Here is a 23,369-nt window from a genome sequence, read left to right on the forward strand (position 1 = left end):
TCAGATAGTGACCTGATTTTTTTCTGAAATTCCATCTTGTTTGTAGGCAGACAGCCAAGTGGACCTGGTCCGGCAGCATTTCTATGAAGTATCCCTGGAGTATGTCTTCAAGGTGCAAGAAGTCCAAGAGAGAAAGATGTTTGAGTTCGTGGAGCCTGTAAGTAGATGCTCAAGGTTTCACTGTGTACCCAGACTTTCATCCCCCACCCCTCATTCCAACTACCTAGATGACGGAATGCTCTAAGTTGTTAATGAAGAGATTGACCAGCCCTGATGCTGTGCCTTCTGCTAGTAACAGTGCTTGGTCAACTGGCTACCCTGGGTTCTTCCCAGTACAACCACAGACATGGGTGTAGAGCATTCAGCAATGGTTCCATCCTCTAGCTACCTTGCGTTGTGCTGGTTGGTTTCCAAGTCAGAGTAGGGGAGGGGAGGAGTTTTCATCTTGCCAAACAATAGTGATGACACCTTAACTTTCCTCCTTCCTTCCCTGCTTCTTCTCTCCTTCAAGTAACGCAAGTGTAGCAGTAACCCAAGGAAACCATTCTCTTTTTGCCTCCTGAGTTCAAAGCCCCTCCTTATCCCAGGCATGTATTAAAAGATGCGATATAAAGCAATTTCTCACTCTAAGTTTGTTATAACCAAGCAGCATGGAGATCGTTCTGAGTGAATCGTGATGGGATTTGGACTTGGACAGAAAGTTCCATTGGGCATGAAGGGTTGCAATGTGGGGACACGTCTGGCTGTAGCTTAGGCCACCCCAGTGTGGTTGTGGTTTTGTGCAGATGTGGTATTGCTCTACCCCTCTGTGGCACTAGTGTTCAGAATCCATGGAAACACCAAATAAGCATGTGGGCCTCAATTTAAAACTCTTGCAGATCTTGAATTTTTCAGCTGAATGCAACCTCTGATCTAGACCCAAGCCTGGGGTCTCTATACAAATGAGATTACCTACCTAGATTTAAGAAAGTGATTTTCGGGGCTTCCCTGGTGGCGCAGTGGTTGAGAGTCCGCCTGCCGATGCAGGGGACACGGGTTCGTGCCCCGGTCCGGGAGGATCCCACATGCCGCGGAGCGGTTGGTCCCGTGAGCCATGGCCGCTGAGCCTGCGCGTCCAGAGCCTGTTCTCCGCAACGGGAGAGGCCACAACAGTGAGAGGCCCGCATACCGCAAAAAAAAGTGATTTTCTTAAGCAAATAACAAAACTATAAGAAATTGAAAGAAAGTGACTGCTCTTTTTGGTCAAGAATGTCCTGTGCCCTGTTTCTAATTTATAAACTTTGGGGATGCTTTTTAGGCACGTAGACTTACTGGTAGTTTCAAGACTCCATTTGGCCTTGGAATTTGTTGCGTCCATCTTTTACTTTGCTGGAGCTATTTTGATCTTGGGAGTCTACTCCCAGCCATGTCATCTGGCAGATTCTTCAAAGCTATTAATTACCTCAGTCTTATCTGAATCAGGGAAACTTTAGAGCCAGCTTCCTTTCCAGCAATGATCTCTGCCAAGATCTCAGGTCAAAATCCACATCTTTCTGCAGGGTCTGTGAGATGGGGAAAGCCATCTGTCAGAGAAAGCAAGCTTGTTGATTTCCCTGTTTGGGGCCCAGAGGTGTTAAAACTAGCCATTCAATCACAGGTTGACTAAAAGAAAGTCTCATCTCTCTCGTGGCTGGAGCAGGAATTCAAATGCTGTCATGAAGAATTAGCCTTTTCACTTGCTTTTACTAGAACTTCTAGAGGAAAAAAAACCAGTGTGATTCTCATAATCTTTATGTATACTTTGTTCGGTATTATTCTATAAATACCTGATTTTGATGAGTTGCATTTTAATTGACCCATCCTATTTTTGAGTTGTTTTTTTGTGTGTCCATTTTGATGTCTCCATAGAGTGAATCAGATATCATATCTGTTAGCTTTTGCTGACTAACAGATAACCATAAAACCTTATACAACAACAGACGTTTATTTCTTACACATCTGTGGGGTTCATCTAGTCTAGGCTGGGCTCAGCTGGTTGACTCTGCTCATCTAGGTGGGCTTTCCTCTCCTCCTCCCCCACCGTATCCTCCTCCTACCTTTCTTCCTCCTCTTTTTTTTTTTTTTTTTAAAGAAATCTATAAAGATTTATCCTTCTGTTTCCTGGCATGCTACCGTAGTATATCAGTGTCTTAGGTTTTTTGAGAGGCAGTGTAGCATCATCGTCAAGGGCTCTAGAACCAGACTGCCTGCATTTAAATCCCAGCTCAGCCATTTTCCAGCTACGCATTCTGGGGGAAGTTATTTTTTGAGCCTTAGTTTTCCCCTCTGTGAAACAGGTATAATAATACCACTTTTATAAAGATGTTAGGAGGATTACCTGAGTTTATCCAGGTAAGTTGCTTAGAATAGAGCTAACCTAAGTAACACCCAGTTATTATATAATTGCTTATTAGGACCCAGTTAGCGATTATTTTTTATTCTGAAGTAGAGGAATATATCAATTTTGGCCACCCAGGGTCTCCTCAAGTGAGCAGGTGAGTCAAGTGCCAGTATTAACAGGGCCTACTTGGTTTAATACAGTCTTGGTAAATGTAAAAGCATTTATTTTCTGAATAGCATAGAAAATGCTGATGACCCAGCTGCTCTGTCTGAGGAGCTCACAGTCTCCTTGGGGAATCAGTGTCTATGGTAAAGAGCTAGCCAAGGTAGCAAGCAGTTCAGTGCCAGCATGCATAGGATGGATGTACCAGAGGGATTTAAAAAGTAGAGAACCATTGTGGTTTGCAGATGTTTTTGAAGTCATAAAGTGAGGCACCTGGAGAGCTAATGAAAAAAAGGTCTGGTCTCATGTTAGAGTGAAGAGAAAGTGGTAGGAGCTTGTCCTGAGTTAAGTTAAATGAGTTGGCGGAGAGGTTGGATGTAGATGTGTGACCTTCACTTTTCTATAGAAGTTCTTGTTTCTGAGCACACCAGTTGATAGGCAGGTGAGTGGCTGGAGCTGTGGGTAGGGAGAAGAGAGTCACACAATGAAAAAGCTACTGACCAGATCACTGGTTCTCAAAGTCATAGAAATACAAATTCTCAGGCTCTACCCCACACCTGAAATTTGTGGGTAGGGCCCAGTCATCTATTTTTTTGTAAGCCTTCCAGGCGATTCTGCTGCACATTAAAGTTTAAGCCGCTGGCCTAGATTGTACAAAAGAAGAACGTGAAATAACGGTCGATGATATCAGCTGAAACTCTGTCATGTTCTGTGTGAGTAATAAGTGCTTTACCACATTATGTCATTCAATCCTTATATCATCTCTGAGGGTAGGTACTGTTTTTGTTTTCAGATAAAGAAATGGAAGCACATTTATTTGCTTCTGCAAGGTCACACCTAGTAAATAGCAGAGCTGTAGTGGTCTGACTCTTAATCTCTATGAAACAGCATTTGACTACTTAAGGGCGGAAAGGAAACAAGCAAAAAAATCGATTGAACTAAATTGTTGGGGTGCCTGGTGTGCACATTCATGTGTTGAGTTGGTTGCAGTCAAGGGAATCTTCCAACCATTCAAGGAACCTCCATGTACATCGACTATGTTCATTTGTTTCTTAGAAAGTAACTTCAAGTGCCGGAAGTTATTGACCTTCAGAAAAAGAAACAAAATTTTAGTATGCTAAGGAAGAAAAATCAGACTCTGGGATCTAAACCGTATATTTTTGTGGGCCCTGGAAACCTTAATTTTCTTGTTGAGGTACTAAATGTTCTGGAGATTGGGATCGTAGATAATGACACGACTGGCTTCATGAAGGTGAAGCCATATCCCGTCTGTTGCCTGAGTTTTCCTAATTGAAGGTTACCTACTGCGGCAGAGAGCTCACTCTCTACGTTCGTCACGCTCCACAGCCTCTGAATTTCGCCTCCAGAGTATTTCTTGCTGCTGTGCCTTCCTGTCCCTTCTCACGGCTTCCGCCCCATTGCAGCTTGTCATTCTTTCGCTTTGGTCAGTGGCATCCTGTCCTGACCCTGTCAGCACAGTGCCTTTTCTGACACATCGGTCTGATTCTGTCCTTCTTGCTGAGCAGCCCCTGCCAGCACGCCGGTGCTAATTAAGCCCATTACATAGATGATCTCAATCTCTACCGTAATCCACTGCAGTAACAGGTTAAAGACAAGTTGAAGGGAGTTACCTGGCTTACCCAGCCCAGCTTTTCATCCCTTTACTGGCTGCCCTTCTCTTCGTCGGTGTGAATGAATGGTTCTTGGTAGCTGTATTCTTCTGCTAGGGATGCTGTCACAAAGTACCACAAACTGGGTGCCTCAGAACAACAGAAATGTATTGTCTCATAGTTCTAGAGGCTAAAGGTCTGAGATCAAGGTCAGCATGGCCCTGCTGCCCCTGAAACCTGTAAGGAAAAATCCTTCCTTTCCTCTTCCTAGCTTCTGGTGCTTTCCCGGCAGTATCTGCCATTCCTTGTTTTATAGATGCCTCCCTTCAGTTCCTCATTTTCACAGGACTATCTTCTCTCTGTGTTTGTTACTGTGTCCAAATTTCTCCCCTTTCTAAGGACACCAGTCATTTTTGATTAGGGCCTAATGGATTCATTTTAACTTGATTATCTCTGTACAGACCCTGTTTCCACATAAAATCACATTCTGAAATACCAGGGTTTAGGACTTTGTATCTTTTGGGTTTGGGGGAAAAAATTCAACCCAAAACAGTAGCTCTATTCTATAAATGGAAAAAACCTTAAATTTATCACGTAGTCCAGAAGGTTGTAACCATCACTAATAATGCAGTTACATTTTTGTTTATTATTTTTTAAAAAATCTGTGTTATCAGCTAGGAAATAGGAATAAATTTTCTTACAGTTATTCTCAGAGGAAAACAAGGAAGGGGCAGAAGGCAGAGGAGGGTTGGGAGGGTCTTCCTCTGGCATTTGCTTTGTCATGCTGTGATTGCACGTCTGGCTGTCCAGGGAGGAGCCTGGGTGGACGTGCTGGCTTCTCTTACCTGATACCCAGGTGAGGCTACAGCAGGCGCTTCCTCTGTGTGTGTGAGTAGAACCATTTCTTTGAGGCAGACAAATCCTTGCATCTCGGGGGTCCTTCTGTGGGCCGTGCCCAGCTCCCTGAGCAGTGGACTTTCATTTCCCTGGGGGTCATAGGTTCAAAGATTCATACAGTGTGTGGGAGGTAGGGGAGGGGACGAAAGATGCTGTGAGGGGAGAAGGAAGGAAGTGGCCCAAAGATAACAATACCGAAGGCATCATTTCCTGTAGAAAAAATGGACAATCAGCCATGATACCAGAGGAAGTGAAAACCAAAATAAACATTGGCAGCTCTCTGCCTTTGGAGTGCTTGTGTGTATACCCAGGTGGCATCTTAGCAAGCTGTCTGAGATAGTTAATTACCCTGAGTAAGAGAGGCCCTGTTGACTGTAAGTGCAGCATAAATCAGCATTAATAGAAGGGATGACTCGAGAATCAGCTGCTTACCTTCTGCATTATTCTCCACTAGAGGGTGACTCAGTGCCCTGGGAAAGTGATGGGGCGCAGCCTTCAAGGACAACAGGGAGGGCAGAGATAAGAAAGGACTGTTGTCCTTGTGAATACTGGCACTAGGTTTGGCATAAGAGCTCCTTCTTCTCCATTACTGGAGCCATTTAGAAGGAAAAGTGTGGGCCACGTTCTCAAAAATGTATTTTACATAGAGGACTTTGCAAAGACTTTGGTCATCTTTGAAGAAAAGAGTTCATTATTAGTCTTTGGTGACTCTCTGTGGCTTACCACCCATTCCTTAATTTAGGTGAAGGGTGTATATATGGTGCCTCTAGATGTTTTTATAGCCAGAGGACCCAGCAGTGCCTGTTCCTCTCCTCCTGTAAGGATCTAAGGGAACAGATGTTCGAGGGACAATGGCAGCAGGAAGTCAAGGGATCACATTGTTATAAGCTGGGGTTTTGCCTGACTTTCCAGTGCAGAGCTCTTTGATAAAGTGGGCTGGGCATGTGGCTTTGTCTGAAGACAGGTCAGTATATACCTCGGTGCTTACCGTTCCTGCCACAAGCAAAGTGTGAGAGTTTCCTTTACTCTCATTATTAGGGCTGCTGCTCAAAAAAGGAGAGTAGGTGAAACAAAGTGAGATTGTGTTTAATAAGTAAAGGTATGTTCATTTAAGGACTAGAAGATTAAACACAACAATATAAAGTGGTGCAGCTGTGTCTTGGTTAACAGGTATTTGAGGCAGGTCAGAGGGGACAACTCAGACGGTGTGAGTTGACATTGAGAAGTTAGAATGGGGCTGGTCTCCAAATGTAGTAGAACTGGGCTTGTGATGGAGGTGAGGTTCTGGTTCTTCTGAACCTTGTTCAGGCTTTAACTGTAATCCTGTCTTCAGGTTGAGATTTGGGACTGAGACAGGATATGTAGAGCTTGGGAAGGGGCCAGGGAAGCATAACAACAGTGAGGTTTACATATGGGCACTGGGAGGAGAGACGGCAGGAACGTTTATTTAGCTTGGAGAAGTGAAGGCTGACAGGGGCTCAGGGTGGGGACGTTAATGGTTTTTAAGTATATGAAGGCATGTTGTGAGAATTGTAGTGAACAGATGTTTTCACTCTTCACTAAAGACAAGACTAAACAAGGAATGGGCTTACCTTTTAGGCTGTGACACTTTAAGTGAGAATTTAGGGAAACCACCTAAGTGAAAATGTGGGAACATGAGATTATTTTAATAAAGGAGTCCAGAGTGTTTACTTCTGGAGAGCTTCTGGAAAGTACAGAAACATGCTTGAGCTGAAATCTGATCTGGGTGATTTTCTTTGATTTGACTTTGCCTGTTAGACTGCAGACTCAGGACCCACCAGCTTCCTTTTCTCCCTTCCTTGTTGGTTATCAACATAACCACACCCTTCTGCGTGATAACCTGATATTATGAATATACTAGAAGGAGACTGAGTGGGAGCCCTGGTCTTCAGCTTCTGAAGAAGTGATTTTCTTAGGAGGTGATGAGGCTTCACAGGGGAAGAGCTTGGATGTTGGTGCCAGGAGGCCTGGTTTCAAATCCTGGCTGCCACTTACTGTGTGTTTTTTGGGCAAGTTAGTTAACCTCTTTGAATCTGCTTCCTTACTGATAAGTTGGAGATGATAGCAGTATTCATTTCATAGGCTGTTATGAATATTCAGTGAGACACAGGGCATATGAAGTTACAGTGCCTGGCATGTAAGAAGTGCTCAGTAAACGATAGCCATTATTATTACCTTATTCTAGACTTTCAAACCGGGGCTGGGAACTCAGATACAGCTCCATAGTACCTTTTGAACCTGCCTATGTTAAGTTTGCCCTTCTGCCTTCATTACAGCTACTGGCATTCCTACAAGGACTCTTCACTTTCTATCACCATGGTTATGAACTGGCCAAGGACTTCAACGACTTCAAGACGCAGTTGACTATCAGCATACAGAACGTGAGTAGGCGAGGGGACAGGCTTCCGTTCCCTCGCTAAGGGAAGGAAAAACAAAATATGGGTCTGGTTGCATACAGATCACTTAAATGGACTGAGATGCAGGTGGAGAGGGTGGGTCTTGCTTGGGTTCAAAGGGCAGTGGGGGTCAGGCATTTCTAGGGTGCTGGATGGTCCCAGGTTAGAGCATCATCCTCTCCTCCATTATTTCAAAGCACTATTTTTATGTTCTCGGAAATGCTGCTGCTGCTTATGTTTTAAATCTGTAGGGCCAGAATCAGGATTTCCTTTGGCAGTGGAAGTCCCAGCCCCACCCAGCCTAGCCTCCCTCTGTGCATCTAGCCGCCTGGCCCCATAAAACCATAGAGTGTGTGTGTTCAGGGGATGGGGATGGGGTACACGTGTTGGCCTTGGGCTCAAAGGGTGTGCTGTTGTTCAACTCTCAGTGAGGCTGCCAGGAGATCCAAGTAGGTGCGCCTTACTCCCAATCTCCTTTCCCAGATTGTAAGCAGCAGGACCTTTGCGTGCACGGAATCCTGCTGAGGACTCTGGTTAGCGGTCACTGGGGCTCAAACCCCCTTCTTCCCTGTGTGATGGGGCCACTTTAATCTGCATGTTGTCTTTGTCTCTGGATGATCCTGGGCCCAAATAAACCCAAGTGTGTCTGTGCGGGTTGGACTGCATGCTTGAAGAAGCCTGAGCTTGCCCCCTCATGGTTCTCTGCAGTGCCTCAGAGAACAGGAGTTTGCAGGGTCTGGGATGAGCTGTCACAAAGCATGGCTTCCCTTGGGCCGGGTCCCTCAGAAGGCAGACTCTGAAGTGGAGATTTATGCAGAGCAGGTCCCCCGGAGGCAGTGTTGGCAGAAGCACCTGTGACAGAGTGAGGGCAGCAGGCCCTGCCGGAGGAGAAGCTGAGTGGCGAGGACTCAGCCGATGCCCTGGGCCCCCGGAGCTGGGATGGTCCCTTGACCCTCCCCCTTTGGCCCCTGGCTTCGCCTAGTTGCCGGGTGCAGGGTGCCCTGGGGGAGGGGTAACCTTAAGTGAAGCAGCTCCATTTGAGGAGGGAACCATCAGCAAACAGCTGGAGAAAGAGCATCTCTGTCCTGGAGGGAGGTGGAGGGCGTACCCTGCTGTGGACCGTCCGAGTCAGAGTGGCCTGGGATGCTTGTTAAAAATGCGCATGTCTGGGTTGAGAGGCGCTAAACTTATCTTTCAGGGTGAGAACTGGTCATTTGCATTTCCTGCCGGTTCCCCAGGTGATTTTGATGGTCCCTAGAGTTTGAGAGTCATTCTGACATAGGGCTTTAAGGCCAAAGTATATTTCTTAAAAGGGAACATTTTTGCCTGATTCCTAGATGGCTGAATGTTCCTTACCTGGTTTTAGATCTAAGAATTCTGTAGGTTGATGTTCTGAAGTGCTAGAGATGGGAACAGGGTTTCATTTCTTTGATTTGAATAAAATTCCTTTCATCCTAGACAAGAAATCGCTTTGAAGGCACCAGGTCAGAAGTGGAATCCCTGATGAAGAAGATGAAAGAGAATCCCCTCGAGCACAAGACCATCAGTCCCTACACCATGGAAGGGTACCTCTACGTCCAGGAGAAACGTGAGTGCTGGGTCGGCCAGCGGTGTGGGTGTCCTCTTGCCTTTTCCCCAGGAGCTGGGGGGTGTATCCAGTAGTGCCTGGCCTGGAGTACGTATTTCGATGAAGGAGAGTGATTTTATAGTTAGGTTTCCTAGGGCAGAGATGCTGTCCACCAGGTCTTGTCTACCTCCCAGTGATGTGTTACGTTTCCTTTGTAACTGGGAATTTCCTTGCAACCTGGAATTCACTGAGGCTTTGCGGTGCCCCTTCTCTCCCTGGTGTCACTCTACTCTTGAGGTTCCTGTACCTTCAGTGTAGCTTTATATACCATACCCTTGGGGTAGAGGCCTTGGAAAGGTCTGGCTGGCTGGAGCTTATTGTCATATCCTTCAGTAGACTTAATAGCTGTGATTTTGTTTTCATTTGAGACTTGTTTCAGCAAGGCCCAAACAATCATGACTTAGGCCCTTTCTCTCTTCTCCTCAACCCCTGTCATTCCAACACACTTAAAATTTTATGAAAAGTAGAAACAAAAGCTCACTTCAAGAGCCAGGAAGAAGAGCCATTGACTTGCCCATATGACATCAAGGAAAGAAATGCCAGGTGCTGCTAACCCAGAGTTTACAACGATGACTCAGATTCGTGCACTGGGCTGTTGCACTCGCAGACTTAATTCATGCGTGCGGTGCTAGAGATGAAAGAAAGTGCATTGTTTTTCTTTAATGGGTAGCTCTTCTTGTAGTCTCGCACCTGTGCTTTCTGGCTGGGCACTGTTGATTTAGGATTAGTTAAATATCTTCACTCCTATCTGCTTCCTAATGGAACAAAACACTCAGTTTCAGTGATTATTCTATTTAGTGATTACTCAAAAATTTCCTTGGACTTAAAATTGTTCCCTGGTGACAGAGGTGTAGTAATGGGGTTGGAGGTTGGGTCATCAGTTGTGATGAGAGTTTTATGTCCCTTATTCTTGCAGGTGTGAGCCTGTTAAGGCTTGTAAAAAACAGAAGCTACTTTAGTTGTGTGTTATACCTGAATATATGGTCGTATCTTCTTTGCCCAATGAGAAGACCATCCCCAAAAGTTTTCAGTCAACTTGAAAATAAAAATTTTTAGGACTATAAAAATACAGTTCAGTGTCCACTTAAAATACTTAATTTATTAATATTGGTCACTTACGTGTAAAGTCAGTATAAGCACTCACATGACATTGTACAATTTTATTCAAACACTTCATGTGTTTTTTCAACATTAATGTCTTGATTATCATTAGAACCATATTTTGATTCTCCAACACAGTGGTCCAGAGCATATCATTAGAATACAGTTTTTTTTTTTAGTTTGGAAGTTTTTGTAACATTATTTTGAAGCAGTTTCAAACTTACAGAAAGTTGCAAGAATAGTATAAAGAATGACCATATGACCTTTACCCAGATTCACGAATTTTTACCATTTTTCCAGTTAGATCATTCTTTCTCTCTCTGTATGGGTGTGTGTGCATATCACAGTCACACACACACACACACACACACACACACACACACACACACACACACACATAATTTTTTCTGAACCATTTGAGAACAGGTTGCATATACCATGCTTCTTGGCTTCAGTGTGTATTTTCTCAAAACATTCGTTTATGTAACCACAGTTACATATCCAGGAAATTTAACATTGATAAGATATTTCATCTAAACAATATTTCATATTCCCATTCTGTCAGTTGTCCCAGTGATGCCCTTATAGAGCATTTTGTTTTCCTCCAGTACAGGAGCTTATGCAGCATTTAGTTGTCATATGACAACTTTAGTCTCCTTTACCCTAGAACAGTTCCTCTGATGACATTGACGTTTTTGAAGAATATCGGCCAGTTCTTGTATAGAATTTGTTCATTGTGGGTGTGTCTGATGTTTCCTCATGATTAGATTCAGGTCATGCATCCCTGGTCAAATCCTACATAAGTAATGCTGTGTTTTTCCCGGGTGCCACATCTGGAGCAAAGGATGTTCCTCTGCCCTCTGTGGTCTTGTTGATTTTGATCACCCAGTCAAGGTACTTTCTGTTTTCCCCACTGTGCTGTCACTATGTTTCCCTTGTAACTGATAAGCGGTCTGTGGGGCGGACACCTTAAGACCGTGCCCTTCCCTCATCAGACTTTGCCTCCCATGGAGTTAGCATCCATTGACAATCCTGGCCTGGACTGACCTTTACTGTGATGGTCGCAAAATGGTGATTTTGCAGCTCTGCCACTCCCCCCACATTTATTAGTTGCCTTTCGGTGTGCTATAAGGAAGTGTCCTCCCGCTTTCTACCTCCCTCCTTCTCTCCTTTCCTTCCTCCCTCCCTCCCTCCCTCCCTTCCTTCCTTTCTTTCTCTCTCTCTCTCTCTCTCTCTCTCTCTCGCTCTCTCTCTTTCTTTCTTTCTCTCATCTGTCTATCCATCCATCTTTCTACTGTCAGTATGGACTTTTGAGTTCCCATTTTGTTCATTAGGCTAAATCCATTACTGTCCTTGTTTATTATGATGCTCAAAGTGTCCAAGATACAGCACTTTTGAAATCTTTGTGTTGTGCTGTCACTGGAATTTATTCCCTAAGCCACAGAAACACAGTTGAATGGTTGGTGTTTTCATTTGTCCTTGATGCTCCAGGGTAGACACTCTGTTGCTTTTTAAGTATACTAAGTGACATCCAACACTTGCAATGGGCATTCACACCCTGAAAAATAATTATTAAGTGTCTGCTAAATCTGTTTTCATGTTATCATTATTGTTTTTTAATCATATCTGCTATGTGATGTCTATAAGCATCCAGAACTCGTATTGATTGAGGTCCTTGCAGGCTAATAATGCCAATCAGGCCTTCTTTCTATAACAATACTTCGTTGTTTGAAATAAGGTAATTGGCCAGGCACCTGATAAAATCAGATACTGTCAGAATTTGTCTGTAGGGCATCTGCCTCTTTCCTGAGGGATAATTTTGAGGGACAAACTCCTTAGATTACATTTGAGCATTTACAGTTACTTCTGTTCCACATGTCTGGTGTCTCTGGGTTTTCCTTGTCTGCTTTTCAGATCTTCTTGAGTTCTGCTAAAGTAAAAATTAGGGGTTTGGAAGTAGGTCAGAACCCCTGTACGTGTGTGCACATGGTCGCAGAACAGCTGTGTGGGAAGCATGAAGCCATTGCACCAGATGGGAACAGTGACAAGCACTTTGAGGAGCTTTTCTGTGTTCCTTCTCAGTCATCTTACTCCTGTCAGGGGAGAGAAAGGAAACTTCAGATGGAGATTGATAATATGGGAAAGTGAATTAATTTCCCCAGGGAACCTCTACTTCCCTTATATTTTAAGACCCATCGGATGCAGCATTTAGTGGCAAACAGTCTTCCTTGGTCCTTGGGGAAAGCCCTGGGTTGGTTCCATTTCCAGCTTGTGGAATCAGATTTCTGCCTGTTCACGTCTAGCTGGTGTGGAGAGTATATCGCCCTTAGAAACAGTTTAAGGATAGGTGAGCATTGTGAGTTACTGGTTGTGTGTTTTTCCAGCATGCAGTGGACGTGTAGAGATGTTTTATGGGGAATATTACCTTGCAGGTCATTTTGGAACTTCCTGGGTGAAGCACTACTGTACATATCAACGGGATTCCAAACAAATCACCATGGTACCATTTGACCAAAAGTCAGGAGGAAAGGGGGTGAGTTCATTTTTAAATTTCATGCTTGATTTGCTTGGTTAACATATGATGAGTATAATGCATGTTTGAAGTTAACACCTTCAATTTTCACTGTAATTTTCTTAATTTTTATACAGTAGTTCCAGGAGGCATGGCACCTGAAAAAGTAAATAAAACAAGATGAATATTTTGAGCACTAAGTTACATTGGCAGCTGCAATTAAGAAAGCTTTTTGTATTTCACATATATACAGTGTTAAGTGTGTATAATGTGTTTAGATGCTAGAAATTCTTGGATGACCTCATCCTGTGAAACTGATTCTTGTCACTCTCAACCCCAGAGGGCTGCCAGTTGGCAGTTTAGATGTCCCAATTATCTGTTGCTGTGTAACAGGTCACCCCAAAATGTAGCGACTTTGAAAACAACACGTCATTTTAGCATTTCCTACAGTTTCTGTGGGTAAGGTCTTTGCGGAGCATTTGGATAGATAGTTTGGGCTAAGGGTTTCTTATGCTGTTTCAATCAGATAGTGACTGGAGCTGGATCATAAGGGTCTGAAGCAGCTCTGGGCTGGTCAGATATAGCTCTCTTCCTTTCTCCTGACCTCCTCTCCCATTCTCTTCCTTCTTTTCCTCTTGCTCTGTATAGTCTCAGGGCCTGTCCTCTGGCCTCTCTATGTGGGCTATTTTGGGTTTCCTCACAGCATGGCAGCCTCAGGGTAGCTAAAGGATTCAAGAGTGAATATTCCAGCAACAAAAGGAGACCCTGCAAAACCTTTTAATGACCGAGGCTTAGAAGTCATATTGCCTTAGGTTGGCCCCATGTGTTGGTTGAAACAGTCATAAAAGCCCACCCAATTTCAGTGTGAGAGGACATAGGCCCTGCCTCTTGATGAACGGAGTATCAAAGTCACATTGCATTGAAGAGCATGTGGGATGGAAGGTATTCTTGTGGCCGTCCTTGGAGGAGATAGTCAGGCTGCATCTGCGGGGTCCCCACTGCTGGGAGCTCCTTGCTGTGCCCCAGTGGTTCTCCTTTCCTCTGGGAGTACTCTGTCTGTCTACATTTTCTTTTTAGGTGATCTGTCTTTTCTCTCTGGCTCCTCATAATATCTTCTTTTTTGTGTTCTTTTGGTATTCTACATTTCATTATGACAGTCCTTTCTCTGATTTTTTTTCTTTTTTTCCCCAATCTGTTGTGCTTAGGCATTTTGGCCTTTCTGGATTTGAGGATTGGTGTCTTTCAGTAACTTTGGAAAATTCTCACCAACTATCATGTTGAATATTGCCCCCCTCCCCATTCTTTCTATTATTCAGTATCTCCTTCTGGAGATATTTAAATATTTTTTAACAAAAATATTTATATGTTTCATTTCTTTGAATCTCTGGACTCCGCTCTAGATAATTTCTTTTGTTCTGTCTTTAGTTTAAATAATTTTTCGGCTGTGTCTAATCTGTTGATAAAGTAGTCCTCTGTAAGTATTCCAACCCTGGCCCTCTTCTCTGTGGCAAATTTTTGTGCATCCTGTTGGGTTTGCATATGTGCGGGCATTACAGTGTAGAGGCTAAGAGCACTGGCCCTGAGGTTGGACTGCCCGGGTCAGTGATGTCACACTGTTGTCATTACTGTTAGCTACTCCCCCGTGCTGTCCCCTTGCTCTCTGCCATTTCCAGTTTTTCTTTCTGGCTTTCTTTCTCTTAGACCACAATGCAGGAGTTGATCAGCATCTCTGTACTTCCCTGTATCAAGGCAAAAAAAAGCCAAGGCTCTTTTTTTTTTTTTTTTTTTTTTTTTGCAGTACGTGGGCCTCTCACTGTTGTGGCCTCTCCCGTTGCGGAGCACAGGCTCCGGATGCGCAGGCTCAGCGGCCATGGCTCACGGGCCCAGCCGCTTCGTGGCATGTGGGATCTTCCCGGACCAGGGCACGAACCCGTGTCCTCTGCATCGGCAGGCGAACTCTCAACCACTGTGCCACCAGGGAAGCCCTAGCCAAGGCTCTTTTAATGTGTCTTGTTAGCGGTAGAGTTGACTTATAAATAATCTCAGGAAAGCAGATATGTGAAAATATCAAAACATAGAGAAATTACAGAGTTAGAAGGAGTATTAAAAATCTCTGTTAATAGGAGTTCCTTACTATTCATGAAATGGAAATAGAGTTAGGTCTGCCTTTCTTGGGTCAAGTCATAGTCCTTTTCTAACTCCTAGTCCTAGAAATCAGATTCACTGAGTCATTCTCTCACACAGTCTTTATTTTGGGACCATTTATCTTGTGCTTTCCTAAAGCTGGAGTGAAGAACTCTCTTGCATTTTCTCTACTGCTTTCTTACCATGCTTGAAAGTGAAGGGCAGAGATGAATTATGGTGTGTGTTTGGGACTCCTTAGACTTCAGTGGGATAATAGGAAACACCTCACTGAGTTGTTAAGAGGTTTATATACATTAGTGTATATAAACTTCTTGGGACTGAGCCTGACACGTAATAGAGGCTGCCATATTAGGAGCTTGATATTATATGAAATAATTTTTCTAGTAATAATTACTTATATTTAGATTTTGTTTTATATTTTTCTAAAACATTGTCCTTGATCATCCTGTTTTATCCATTTTTCCTACTTTACAAAAGAGGAAATTGGGGGTTGGAGAGAGAGAATGATTTCTAAGGATGTATGTGGAAAGAGTTACTTTGAACCGGTGCTCAAACCCTGATTCTGGAGCCTACATCTCCTGATTCTGAGGTTCATCATCATAATAAAAGAGAATAATACTGTATATGTGTCAAATAATAGTTTTCCATGACGCCACTCTGTTTCCTCATCCTCAGGGTGAGGAAATGTGAAGACTGGCTGTCCAGCGGTGATGTCTGCTCAGTTTATACAGGAGAATCATGTGACGTCATTGTATGTGTGCTTGTACAAAGCTCTCCTAGGAGCTGGCGGCAGACTTAACGTAGAATATAGGGTGTTTTCTTTTCCTAACACGCTCTTTGTCCACCCTGTCTCTCCTTCCTTGTCCCTTTCATTTGGATCATTTTCCTTTGAAAGTACCTGCTTTTCTCTTAGCTTCAGTCCAGGAGATGTGAGCGGATTTTCTGCATCCTCTTGGAGACAAGGCCTGTGTGTGGTGAAAGACAGTTCCCCGCGTTCTATCCTGTGAGATGAGGGTACTCTCTTTGGGAGCCCTAGAGCAGCCCAGAGCTGACCCCGTCCCTTTCCTGGTTTGAAACCCTTCATATGTTCCCACTGCTCACAGTATACAGACCACAGTCTGCATGATCTGGTCCCTGCTTCCCTCAAGCCCTTTCTCAGCCCAGTTTCCCTCTTGCATGGGGATTCCGGACGCACTGGCTTCCCTTCAGTTCCCCAGGGCTCCATGGACCCCCACCACAGGGCCTTTCCACCTGCTGTTCTCCACCCCTGATCTGTGCTCCTGGTGTTATCTCCTGTAGATCCTTCGGGTCTCAGCCCAAGAAAGCCTTTGCTGACCTTCCTGCCGAGGTCACGTCCCCTTAATGTAGGCGTTTGTAGCACAGCATGCCTTTTTTTTTTTTTTTTACATCTTTATTGGAGTATAATTGCTTTACAATGGTGTGTTAGTTTCTGCTTTATAGCAAAGTGAATCAGTTATACATATACGTATGTTCCCATATCTCTTCCCTCGTGCGTCTCCCTCCCTCCCACCCTCCCTATCCCACCCCTCTAGGTGGTCACAAAGCACTGAGCTGATCTCCCTGTGCTATGCGGCTGCTTCCCATGCCTCTTTTATTGTAGTGTTTGTTACGGTTGTAACTCTTCATTTATTTGTTTAAGTGATTGTTATCTCCATCCCCTGTTTTTTTAACCACTTAAACAGAGATCATCTTTATAGATTTTGCCTCATATGGAATGGTCGTCTTGGGAACAGCATCTTATCTTCTTCTTATTTCTGCTTATATTTGACAGTCTTTTATAGTTCCCCTGTTTTCTCCTATTTCTCAGGGACACCTCCCCCTAAGCTTTCAAAGTGAGAGGTAGTCCAACGCCATTAAATCAGAAATAGAGTTAGATGTTAACATGGTCAGAAGTTCATGTTTGGGCATTTCCAGTCATACATTTACGTGTTGCAGAAGGAGCAATTCTCAATCTGAGAAATTAATCTTAGCCATTCAGTAAAAGACAATAGGTGTAAGACTTGTGAATATAAACTATCTCTTCCTAGGTCTTCTGTGTTTTGTGTGCTGTTCTGATATTAGTGGGTGGTTAAGTTTTACCATACGCAGTCACATTTCCTATTATTCAACAAACTAGGCAAGTTTGCTAATTTCCCCCCTAGTTTAGGAAAAAAGATTGGCAGATATAGGAGAAAAAGGAACCCTAAAAAATTCCTACGTGACAGGAAGAGAAGAAATCAGGGGCAGAAACCTCTATGTTTTTAGACAATAAATTAGTCTTGTGCGATAAAACTGTTGCATTCCATTTGTACAATGGAATACTACCCAGCAATAAAAAGAAATAGGCCCTTTTTTTTTGTACCATGGATTTTAAAAATTACCTTTATTGTTTTAATGTTTAATTTTTATTTTTTTTATTGACGTATAGTTGATTTAAAATATTACCTAAGTTTCAGGTGTAAAACATAATGATTCACAATTTTTAAAAGTTATACTCCATTTATAGTTATTATAAAATATTGACTATGTTCCCTGTGCTGTACAATATATCCTTGTACATAGTAGTTTGTACCTCTTAATCCCTATCCCTATCTTGCCCCTCCCTCCTTCCTTATCCCCACTGATAACCACTAGTTTGTTTTCTGTGTCTGTGAGTCTATTTCTTTTTTTTTTTCCGGTATGCGGGCCTCTCACCGCTGCGGCCTCTCCCGCTGCAGAGCACAGGCTCTGGACGCGCAGGCCCAGCGGCCATGGCCCACGGGCCCAGCCGCTCTGCGGCATGTGGAATCCTCCCGGACCGGGGCACGAACCCGTGTCCCCTGCATCGGCAGGCAGACTCCCAACCACTGTGCCACCAGGGAAGCCCCTATTTCTTTTTTGTTCAATTCACATTTGTTTTATTTTTTAGATTCTACAGTGATATTATACAGTATTTGTTTTTCTCTGTCTGACTTATTTCACTAAGCACAATACCGTCCAAGTCCATCCATGTTGTTGCAAATGGCAAAGTTGCTTTTTTAATGGCTGAGTAGCATTCCAGTGTGTGTGTGTGTGTGTGTGTGTGTGTGTGTGTGTGTGTACACCACTACTTTTTTTTTTAACACCTTTATTGGAGTATAATTGCTTTACAATGGTGTGTTAGTTTCTGCTGTATAACAAAGTGAATCAGCTGTACATATACGTATATCCCCATATCCCCTCCCTCTTGTGTCTTCCTCCCACCCTCCCTATTCCACCCCTCTAGGTGGTCACAAAGCACTGAGCTGATCTCCCTGTGCTATGTGGCTGCTTCCCACTAGCTATCTGTTTTACATTTGGTAGTGTATATATGTCCATGCCCCTCTCTCACTTTGTCCCAGCTTACCCTTCCGCCTCCCGTGTCCTCAAGTCCATTCTCTACATGTGTCTTTATTCCTATCCTGCCCCTAGGTTCTTCAGAACCTTTTTTTTTAAGATTCCATATATATGTGTTAGCATACGGTATTTGTTTTTCTCTTTCTGACTTACTTCACTCTGTATGACAGACTCTAGGTCCCTCCACCCCACTACACATAACTCAATTTTGTTTCTTTTTATGGCTGAGTAATATTCCATTGTATGTATGTGCCACATCTTCTTTATCCATTCATCTGTCAATGGACACTTAGGTTGCTTCCATGTCCTGGCTCTTGTAAACAGAGCTGCAGTGAACATTGTACACCACTACTTCTTTATCCATTCATCTGTTGATGGACACTTAGCTTGCTTTCATATCTTGGCAATTGTAAATAATGCTGTGAACATTGGGGTTCATGTATCTTTTTGAATTAATGTTTTGTTTTCTTTGGATATATACTTAGGGGTGTAATTGCTGGATCATATGATAATTCTATTTTTAGTTTTTTGAGGAACCTCCACACAGTTTTATGTAGTGGCTGAACCAATTTACATTCCCACCAACAGTGTACAAGGGTTCCCTTTTCTCTACATCCTCACTAACATTTGTTATTTGTGGTCTTTTTGATGATAGCCATTCTGACAGGAGTGGGGTGATATCTCATTGTGGTTTTGATTTGTGTTTCTCTGATGTTGAGTGATGTTGAGCGTCTTTTCATGCGCCTGTTGGCCATCTGCGTTTCCTCTTTGGAAAAATATCTATTCAGGTCTTCTGCCCATTTTTTAATTGAGCTGTTTGCTTTTTTGTTGTTGAGTTGCATGAGCTGTTTTTATATTTTGGATATTAACCCCTTATTGGTCATATCGTTTGCAAAAAGAAATAAACTTGATTTGTACGACATGAGTGAATCGCAAACGAATTATGCTGAGTGAAAAAAGTCAGACGTAAAAGAGCATTCCATTTGTATAAAGTTACAGAATATGCAAACTAATCTGTGATGACAGAGAACAGAGTCAGTGTTTACCTGGGAATGGACTGGGTGGAGGGATGATGGATTACAAAGGGACTTACCAGGAAACTTTTGGGGCTGATGGAAATGTTCACTACCTTGATTGTGGTGATGATTTCACAGACGTATACAGATGTCAAGACTCATAAGTTGTATGCTTGAACATGTGCAATATATTATAAATTTAAAAATTATACTTCAGTAAAGCTGTTAAAACATATTTATTGCATACCTACTCTGTTCCTGGGCCTGTTTGGCCGCTGGTGACACAAGGGTAAGCAAAAACAGACACAGTACAGTATGCCCTCAAGGAGCTTAGAGCCTAATGAGGAAAGAGACATTATTTGAATCATCACTTACAGCAACAGCAGATCTTACCTGTGATCAGTGCTGTGAGGGAAGGAGGGGTACATGGTGCTATATGAACATGTCTGGGGGTGTTTGACCCAGTCCAGAAATGTTTCCCTGAGAAGTGACCATTGAACCAAGGTCATAGAAATCCAGAGTTGGAAGGAGACCTCAAGGTAATCTTGTTTCAACTCTTATCAAACCTATAAATTAAACCTATTTAAGCCAATATCAACAAGAATTTAACCTAGCATGGGTTGATGCTGTACCATCGTGATCTGTTAGTACTCAAGACATTGGGCTCTAAGTATTAAACATGGCTTACAGATTTTATTTGCATGAGGCTGTGGTCTGAGAAGGTTTACGACCAACCTTCCACCTCCTGTGGTCCTGAACACTCAGGTTTGAGAAGATGAAATGACCACTTCTGTGTATGTGGCACGTTTGTCCTGGAGAGGAGCATGGTCTGAGTTCTGGCCTCATCTTGATAGTCTGTGTGTTCCCAACAGGGAGAAGATGAATCAGTCACCCTCAAATCCTGCACACGGCGGAAAACGGACTCTATTGAGAAGCGGTTTTGCTTTGACGTGGAAGCAGTAGACAGGTGAGTAGTTGTCACACTTTTTCTCAGGAACAAACATTGCCGAATTTGGATTTCTTTTCCATTCATTCAAAATTTTCTGGTTTTTTCCCCCTCTTTCCCTTCTCCATATAGACCTCAGGCCAGTTACTGATTTGCAAGAATCAGTATAGCCTCCCCATACTATAGATTCAGCCCTGAACCCCTGATTGGTTGGTTTAATTTTAATGTCAGGGATTCCCTTCTTGGGAATGTGTATTATGTCTCAGGAGGATGAATATATGTTTAAAGAAAACTGTTTAGCATGACTGTTTCAGCTCTTTAAGATTTTTTACTTAAAAATTTTTATGTAATGATTCGAAAGGAGTTAGGTAAAGGGAAAAGTGGAAGAAGTTCTATCAATTAAAGAAAAAGCTTTTATGAGAGAGTAGCATTGACATGTATACACTACCAAATATAAAATAGATAGCTAGTGGGAAGCAGCCGCATAGCACAGGGAGATCAGCTCGGTGCTTTGTGACCACCTAGAGTGGTGGGATGGGGAGGGTGGGAGGGAGGGAGGGAGATGCAAGAGGGAGGGGATATGGGGATATATGTATACATATAGCTGATTCACTTTGTTATACAGCAGAAACTAACACAACATTGTAAAGCAATTATACTCCAATAAAGATGTTCAAAAAAAATTTTTTTTTAGTTACAGTATTTCGCCTACCACTGTGTGTGTGCATCCAGGAAAGAAAGCAAACCGCTTTCGATAACAGTCTTAGGAGAGGGAGCTCTGTGTTGTGTTCCTCAAGATTTACAGTCTCATTAAGTTGTACCATTTCATGGTGTTAAGCTAGTTTGACAGCATTCCAGTTCTTTGAGACACTTTACTTGGCAACAGGTTAATTCTTTGAATGAAAGCCATGAGTTAAGCTTATTTGAGCTGTCTATTCAAGATCAGCAGTGCTAGCACAAAGATCCTTAAATCTCATCATGATTGTCCTATAATGCTGTTAATTTATCCCCTTTATTTTTTACTTGTTTTAAAAAAGCTACACCACTTTGTCAAGCCAGTATCTACCCTGTCTGGGACGTTTACCTGTGGCCACTTTACGGCAGCTCTAGAGGATCTGGAGCGCGAGTACCACCTGGCGTGGGCTGCTCCATGTGCTGCCAGGTTTGAAATGCCTTCTTGAGGCATGGTGTGTCCCTGTGTTGTGGCCCCGGAGGCTGCTAGAGCGCCCGTGGAGAGAGCATGCCTGTTTAGCCTAAATCAGACGTTCATGGAAACTAACCGTGTCTCATTAGCAGTCTAGTTATTACAGCTTTGGCTCTCAAGTCAGGCAACCCGGATCTAAATTTTGACTTTGCTGCTGAGTAGCCATGTGACTTTGGGCAAATCACTTAATCTTGCAGGGTCTTGATTTCATTCTCTGGAAAATGAAGATGGTTATAGTACCTGGTTCCTAGCATTGTCAGGATTCAAGAAGAGAAGGCATATAAAACACTTGGCAGACTGGCAAATAATAAAAGCTCAACAGTTAGCCATTATTATCTGTTAATTAGCATGTCCTGCATGTTTACCTGACTTGATATTTCAAGAGCTAGACTCTAAATGCAGAGAAATCAGTATCATTTGTAAAGAAAAGAGAGTACCCCAATCGTTCACCATGTGTGGGTTGTGAGAGGGGAAGGGAGTGGAGAAGGGCTGTATGGTGGGGTAGGTGGAATTGGGGTAGCAAAGGGGGATTGCGAAAAGTGTGCCTCAAACGAAGATGATGCTTGACTTTAAACAGATCCTGAGTCAGGATGCCTTAAGCCCTTGTAGGCATCTCCTCTATTCTAAGCATGGAATTTACTGGAGTTCATATTGTTGGAATCCATGAAAGATGGATTAGCAGATGTACTTGTGTGGAAATGGAGCCAGTTGTTTGATGCTGGTCAGCTGAATAGTTCCCAGAGATGATCGCGTGTTTGCAGGACTGCCTGGGTGAGGGCAGTGCCCTGCATTGCAGCGCTTGTTAGATTTGGAAATGAGGTCAGTGATTCTTTCTGAAGCTGAATTGTTTTCTTCTTCAGAAGTCTCCCAGAAGTTGCCGAGAGTTGCTTTTTAGGCAATTAAAACTCACCATGGTTCCTCCATCTCATTTCCACCCTTACCAACACTTCCTACCGCCTTCCCCCTGTATTAGGCCCAGAAAAGCTTTGCACGTCCCAATTATAAGCTGAGAGCAAATGTGTCACATTCAGCATACTGAGTGGGTTTGGGAAGTCGATTTCTTCTAGGTCATCATCTCTGGTTCCCTTGGCATGAAGCGGAGGGGCATGCAGTTGTGGAGCAGAATGAGGCTGCTCCATCTCCTCTTAATAAGCAGGAGGGGAGGAGATAGTACTGTTGCATTGTTTGTAGTTTTGATGTTCTGTGTATTGTGATGCTTTCTGCCTGGGGAGAGGCTGCCCCCTTTCGGGGCCGACCAGTTCTTAGAGTCAGCCGAGGGCTCAGCGTGGTGAGCGCCATTGACGTGTGGACTTCCAGTCCAGAGCCACAGCACCTCTGCTGGCTTCAACAGCCCAGGAGGCAATATTCCTCTACCAGACACCTAGGGACCACTCCCACAGCCTATTAGCACCTGAGAAATTATTCAGACCAGCCACTTCTAAACGGTTTACCTATCCCTGCCTTGCCTTTGCTGCAGAAACTCTTAACAAAGGTCGTGGTCTAGGCTCTCCCCTCCGACCACTTCTGCCTCCTGGATGGTGTTGGTGCTTTCCCATGTGGCCCTGTGTGGTGTGCCAAGTGTCCTGTTTCTAACACCTGTGAATATAAGAAACTTGGTTTGCCTGAGCCCCTTCTGTGTCTCCTTTTGTGGTCACACCTGACTGGCCATCACCCGAAATAACACAGAACATCAATGAAACCCCTTCTCTCCATTTTCTATATAGGTTGTCGTCTTTGGTCTCAAAGGTTAGGGTACTGTTGGCAGTATTTTCTTTAGTGTCTTTCTGCATTTTCCCCCCGCATCCAGGAAGGGACTGAGGTGAGAGGGAAAAGGCATTTCCACACACTCAGGGGAGGCATTCCTGGGAACTCTGCCCGGAGTCCTGTTCTCTGGAAAACTCCTACACCTTGCTTTTTCACTAGCGTACTTTAGCAAGGAGGGGATGTGCTGCTAGCTGTCGTGCTGTCTTTTCAACCTTCCACAGACTTCTCAGCTTCTACCTGCTGAGCTGGGTAGAC

At 43.6% G+C, this 23,369-nt stretch overlaps 1 protein-coding gene across 2 annotated transcripts in view; it reads left to right on the top strand.

The window, feature by feature from the left end:
• The window catches only part of ARHGAP26 (Rho GTPase activating protein 26), a 479,421-nt gene that overhangs the window by 134,842 nt on the left and 321,210 nt on the right, over positions 1–23,369 (top strand). For both annotated transcript variants that reach the window (XM_079916182.1, XM_079916183.1), the window contains exons 6-10: positions 47–157; positions 7,326–7,430; positions 8,904–9,033; positions 12,606–12,706; positions 20,073–20,167. In XM_079916182.1, coding sequence (XP_079772308.1) covers positions 47–157; positions 7,326–7,430; positions 8,904–9,033; positions 12,606–12,706; positions 20,073–20,167 — 542 coding nt within the window. The remainder of the gene's footprint in view (positions 1–46; positions 158–7,325; positions 7,431–8,903; positions 9,034–12,605; positions 12,707–20,072; positions 20,168–23,369) is intronic.

This window comes from Stenella coeruleoalba (genome assembly GCF_951394435.1).
Source record: "Stenella coeruleoalba genome assembly, chromosome: 3".
In the NCBI taxonomy this organism is placed as follows: Eukaryota; Metazoa; Chordata; class Mammalia; order Artiodactyla; family Delphinidae; genus Stenella; species Stenella coeruleoalba.